This window comes from Calypte anna, chromosome 1 (assembly GCF_003957555.1).
Source record: "Calypte anna isolate BGI_N300 chromosome 1, bCalAnn1_v1.p, whole genome shotgun sequence".
Taxonomy (NCBI): domain Eukaryota; kingdom Metazoa; phylum Chordata; class Aves; order Apodiformes; family Trochilidae; genus Calypte; species Calypte anna.
In genome coordinates, this window is record NC_044244.1 from 124,505,171 (window position 1) to 124,511,750 (window position 6,580).

General features: G+C 44.0%; 1 protein-coding gene across 1 annotated transcript in view; it reads right to left on the reverse strand.

The window, feature by feature from the left end:
• Positions 1-3,995, reverse strand: part of EGFL6 (EGF like domain multiple 6) — a 41,436-nt gene extending 37,441 nt beyond the window's left edge. The window contains exon 1 of the mRNA XM_030456795.1: positions 3,928-3,995. Coding sequence (XP_030312655.1) covers positions 3,928-3,995 — 68 coding nt within the window. The remainder of the gene's footprint in view (positions 1-3,927) is intronic.
• Positions 3,996-6,580: the final 2,585 nt, after the last annotated feature.

Consider the following 6,580-nt stretch of genomic DNA (forward strand, 5'->3'; position numbering starts at 1 on the left):
GCTTGTTAAGAGAAAGGCCAATTTACTTCCTGTACTCTTGTACCACTCTCAATACTCTGAGGGGGACACAAGTATGAAGAGAGCGACATGAAAGGTAAGAGTACTGATGATTATTGAAGAACAGTTCATACCTAGTTTTAAGATACAAAGTCTCTTTCACAAACTGAGAAAATCCTAATGTTGCCTGTAGAGAGACATTGTCAACCAGGTGCCTCGAGTTGCCAAAGAGTGGGTGTGAGTCCACCTGTGCCTGGTTAGGACAGGCCCCTATTGGGCATGAGCAAGACCAGGGGGCCAATAAAGGTGGGACACACACCCACAGAAGGCACCTCAGCTCACTCTGGTGTGAGGCATGGAGAGGCCAGCAGCTCGTCGAGCCTCTGGAGCAAGAAAGGCTCTTCCTGCTACACTTCTACCCTGGAAGCGCTGTGTGGTGGCTGGAGTCCTGGAAGAGACCAGCAGCTCGTTGAGCTTCAGGAGCAAGAATGGCTCCTCCTGCTACAGTTGCCCATAACAATGCAAGCATAGGCATGAATTAAATAATGTTCCATTTACGCAGCTGCTATTAAAAAAAATTGTTTCTCTCTACATTAATATGTCCCAAAAAGAAGTCGGGGCAAAGAATTCGGATACTGGCCAGGATGAGATAAGTACGTAATTCCATAGCTACAGGGGCAGAAGCAGCAGACAAAATAAATTGAGTGTGTGATGTGAGGACAGACCTTAAACTACTATACAGTACCTTTGACTTCTAGCAGTGATTTACTTAATTTGATGTTAAAAAAAAACTTAGGTATTTACAATAAAACACGCTTAGAACGTTCATTCACTCCACTGGTCAAGTGTGTGGTAAACTCCACTTCTAGCAGTGTGAGGTAAATTGATAAGGTAGGACTGATATCCCCAACAGCTTAAATAAACAAACAACTGCAAAGGAAAATATTACAAGTACAATAACTGGTGAAAGTTGGGGGAGAACTGAACACACCTAAATGTTGGGACTTACCAAACAGGCTTCCCCTGCCATACCTTAATATTTTTTTCTGTTTTGTTCCATAAAATAAGAAAACAATTTTACACTGCATCCAATTCTCAAAATCAGTTCTGACCTAGTCCAAACAGAAGCTATTAAAAATGAGTAGCTAAAAATTTCAAATATAATAATTGAGCTGATAGTAATAATGGACTGGGAAACTCCTTAGCAGCCATTTTACCAGTAATGGCTACAATAAAAAGAAGTAAAAATCGCAACAGTGAAAAAGTTACTTTTCATGTTCCCTTGACCAGTGACCATGAGCTGTGTAAGTCCTGCCGGAACAGACTTATGTGACAATAAAAGCTGCAGAAGATGAGCAAGCAAGCCTTCAAAAGCTTGACTTAATGAAGTAGGTAGATAACAAAAGTCTGGTATGACCTTAGTTAATGCCGTGGTTTCTTTTCAGGTCCTATTATTTTTCTGTCTTTTCCTAAAGTTCTCTATGGAAAGGAACATTTATGAGTATTTACTTTTTTTTTTATTTTTTTTTTTAATTTTTTTTTAACTTTTTTTTTTTCCTGAAGGCACAGCTGCTGAATAGATTTAGTGCACTGTTTCCATTAAATCTCTACAGGACACTTGTAGTTAGTTAGCTCTTGCCCATACAATAACAGATGCCTTCTCTGCTGCTGGGGAGAGGGGACAGGAGGGAGTTTGTAGGGGAAGGCCTCAATTACATTATTAGCAGCTTCCACTTAACTTCAAAGACAGGATATTGTCTCTTTCTTTAATTTCCTCTAAAAAAAGTCCTGGGCACAGTTGCTAGCAAAAATAAGTAACATCAAACCTAAATTTTTGGTATATGCAGAGGGACAAAAAAGATGGAATCTCACAGCTTAACAATTCAAAACAAATACCTAAAAGATCTATTATTATATGTCATGCAGAAATAAAGTTGAACAATTTGCCAGATGAAGGCATAGGGCTGTTTTTGTTGTGGTGGTGGTTGGTTGGGGTTTTGTTTGTTTCTTTTTACACAAGTTCATGTGAAGTGTTACTTCCTTCTAGAAAAAAAGTTCTCCTATAGTCATATTGAATAAAAGTATCACCTACTATCTTTTAATAACTGTCTTAGCTATCCCTTCAGCCAGTTTCATGCCCTCAGCATGACAACAGCTCAGCTTCACTGCGAGTCCCTCCCAAAAGACCAAGTGAAGTTTAGTTTTGGCTTGCAGAAATGCTCACAGCAGAAGTCGACATGGAGGCCACACTTCTGTGAGACAAAAATGATCATAAATAATTCTTTTCTCCAAGATTGTTCTAATTTTTCCTGTTTCCTGTTCCTTCTTCCTAGCTGTTCAAAGCCAATAGGATTTCTTCATCCTCTTAAGCTAGAACCCCTTGTCATACCAGACTTTCATCAAGATGTTTGTAAATCTCTTATTTTCCCTTCCTCCCAATAGAAAAGGCAGAATGACAATCTTGGTAGAAAAGAATGATGCCACCACCATAATCCAACATCAGCTTGGACAAGATAGGCTGTAGAGCAATCAGTCTTAGGTTGTAGGTTTCCCATAGGTTTCCCAACTTACCATCAAGTAACCAATTTTACCAGACACATCCCTCTTTGTTTCAGTTAACTCCAAGTCCTGCTTTTTCTGAAAGGAGATAACGCTCTTAATTTGCAGTTTTACACCTTTCAAAGTGTTTGAAATGCAAACGCACAACATCAAAAACCAGTTCACATGAGCATGTAAACAGATCTGCTTTGAGAGCAAACAATGTTTTCTGTAAGAGCAGGTCTGGAGTTGATAAACTTCCAGATCATGAGGAGCAGATGACTTGACAGTCCTGCATCTGCAAGAACAGTGCACTGCCACTTTTTGATCATGAACATTCCCACTCACAAATCTGATACTAAACAAATAAACCACACAACATCTTGAAGGTTTCACCCCCAGTTACTCCCTCGCTGCAGCACTTGTGGATTTTTACTTGTTTCTGGAGAACTGGAAGAGGGAACACTGGAATGGCTTGGTTTGGGATAAAGAGTTCTACAGAATTCCAACCATCATCATGGTTAGAAAAGGCCTTTAAGAATTCTGAGTCCAATCATTAGCGCTATTCTACTGTCCCTGAGCACCATGTCTACACAACTTTTAAACCACTCTGGGAATAGTAATTCAACTGCTTCCCTGGGCAGCCTGCCCCAGTGCCTGACAACCCTTCCAAGTCAAAAAGTTTCTTCTGGTATCTAATCCAAATCTCCCCTGGTGCAACTTGAGGGGAGTTTCCTCTTGCTCTATCAGTTGTTACTTGGGAGAAGAGCCCACCATTACCTCACTACAGTCTCCTTTCAGGTAGTTGTAGAGAACAATCTTTCCTCAGCCTCCTTTTCTCCAGGCTAAACAACCCCAGTTTCCTCAGGTGTTCCTCCTAAGACTTGTTCTCCAGACTCTCTCTCATGATCTTATTCTGTTGCTGGAGAAGGTAACATTTGTCACGGCAGGGTGATCTGATTTCAGCACATCTGCTTACCCAAGCAAACCAAATACTAGAGCAGCTCACACCTTGCTGTAGGAGGTGCAGCTGCTCTCGCTGCTTGATTCTCCGCTAGCGCACTCCAGTTCCCCTTTTTTCCCTGGGCAGAAAATCTTCACAGCACCGGTGCGATCCCTTGGCGGGACGCGGTACACGGGCAGCATCTGGCCGGCCCGCACCGTTCTCTTCGCGATCTTCAGTACCAAGCAGCCGGGGGACCCTGGGCTCTGCGGCCCGGCCCCCCCTGCCCCACCGCACCGACACGGGCGGGAGAAGGGACTCCCTTACACACAAGCGAGCAGAGAAGCCCCAGACACCCGAGGACACGGACCCAGCCTCAGCCTGCGCGGACCCTACGGGAGGGGGAGTATCGGTTTCTGGCTGCCCCCCTTCCCACCATCCCCGCTCACCTGCTCGCCGCGGCCAGCCCGGCGGCGATGAGGACGGCGAGCAGGGCAGCCCCGGGCACCGGTACCATCGCCTGGCCCCGGAGAGGCGGCCCCGGCCCCGCTGCGCTGAGGCGGCGGCTGGCTGGACCAGGGCGGCAGAACCGGAGAGCGGGTGTGCGGCGGGATGGGTGCTGTATAACCTGGCGGGGCGGGGTGCGGCGGTCCCGCCTCCGGCCGCGCTCGCCCTACGCGTCCCACACGCCCCGGGATAGGGCGGGCAGACACCTCCGGGGGGACGCGGGGCTCCGGCGGCCAGCGGGACCGGGGAGGGGAGCGGGAAGGGAGGTCCCGCCCCCCAGGGTCGTCTCAGCCGGGAGGAGTGGGGGCTGCAGCCCGGGAGCCGCAGCCCCACGGGTACGGGCGCGGAGCCACCGCGGTGTCACCCCGGGGAAAGCCGTGTCAGCCCGGCAGGCGGTATTGGCCCACTAACCCGTCCTGGTACCAGGCCCGTCCCCTGCCCTGGGCTTGTTCTCTGCAGTGCATTAACAGTAAACTATATTCTAAACTATGCATTCCTTTTTCTTTATTATATATTTTATTTTTATATATTTTAAATTTTTTTTTGAGGGAAAGGGGTTGATGGTTGCACGTGGTGACAATTTTGTGATTCCTCATACCCTAAAAAGAACCACCAAGAGAAGTGAGTCTTTTTTTTTTTTTTTTAATGCTGATGCTCACCCGCTCACCTAATTGCTGAACACTTCTGGCAATAAAGGATATTGTACTGAAAAACATTGATGCTTTTCTCAATTTCCAGATCCTTCAATGAACCATATTCCCAAGCCCAAGCTCTGGAAAGTTTCTCCTGTTAAAAGCAACTCTGCTGTATTGAACATATGAAAAGTGCAGCCAGAATCAGCACAGGTAACACAGCACCCGTACAAAGCAGAAGTTACATGGGTAGATTTAGTGTTCTTATCAAAAGTATCTGAATATTGGATTCTGAGACTATCTTTAGCTGGACACATCCAGAATTAGGCCAGGGAGTATAAAGAGCAGCTGTTACAAAGGCCAGCTTGATGGAAGGTTACAACCTGAGTAATCAAAAGAAAGTGGTAATTCATACTTAAAAATCTCAAGTTCTGACCATACATGTGTGATGCAATATTCAAAATTAATGAGTTGCTTCAGAAAGCAGAAATATATCTAAAAGTAGTGTTGAAAGAAATTTAAATGTTGAAGTTGAGAGAATTCTGACCTACAATAATTCTGCAGTAATGCCATTCTGCCAATGACCACTGTTGTTTGCTGGGTAAATTTCTTAGGAAATATATACAATAGCTCTGATTGCAATGATAAGGTATCTAACACAAAATAGAATAGGGAAGGATTTCTCTTTCTCGGCTGTTTGCATTTGAATCATATGACCCACTCAGTCATCTCAAAGACCTTGTGAGCACGTGTTTAGTTCCAGAACATGGCTGGGAGTTTGAAGGGACTAGTTTGGGTTTTTTGACAGAAAGGAAAGCTGAGGAATAAGTGAATTATCTGGGATCATCCAGGAAGTCTGTGGTAAAAGCAGAAAAATAAAACATCTTCTCGCAAGGTTACTTGCCGTGGATCACCCCACTCAGTTTGGTGGGTACTGACAAGAATGTCTCAGCATCTTAGGTTGGGATGGTTGTCACAGCTGCTGGCTGTGGTCCCCAGGGATTGCCAAGGGTGCTGCAGGGGAGCATTTGTATGCTGGCATATTGTAATGCAGGTTTTTAAGCACAAGCCTTTGGGCGGCCTCATTTTCTGTTGTCTTTGCTTTCCTGTCATCCAGAAAAGCTGGGATGTCAACTCTTCCAGTCACTCCAGGTTAACCCTCTGCTGCATGGTATCAGCACCTACACTCAAGAGAGGTATTTGAAATAGCAGTGCCTCTACAATGCTTATATCAAAACCTTTCAAGTAAGTTTGTTGTTTTTATTTCCGGTGGTATGAAATGAGTCAGATATTTTTCTGTGCTGCTCATCCACTCATGGTTTTGAATGTGTACCAGGCTGTAACCCACTGCTGATTTCTTCAGACTCCTGGAACTGCAGATACTCCCTCCTCAAGCTAGGTTTAAGTCACCTTGGAGGTTGGAGCAATACAAGCTTAGAGCTACCAAAAGCTGGCAAATTTAGTCCCAACATTCAAGTTGCATTTAATTTTTTTAAAAAAGTACAATGCTGATTATGCCCTGTACAGTATAGTAAATACACTTGTTTTGTTTATTTGTTTGTTTGTTTGTTTTCCTCCTGGACACAGAAGCCATTCCTGGTTTGCAGCTGTTCTCTTGTCTTTCTGAAATATGGTAGTATCTTGAGACTCTTCTACTCTCTTCAATTAAACTTGTCTTCCTGTAAAAGAGGAGATCTGGTTTGAATACAACTAAATTAGGGCTTTGTAGAAAGCATTCCAATTACTTAAGCCTGTACTCAAAAATGCATGGTTTTCATTACACACATTTATTCCAACAAACAGGTACAAATGTATCATTTGATGCTGGGCTTGCCATTAAAATACTGATTGGTATTCAAGAAAAGTTTTATTCATGAGAAGATAATTCAGTTCTGAATTGTTTATTTTTTTGTAAAGAGTGGCTTGTGAATAGATAATAAAATTATTAACTGAAACTCTGTCT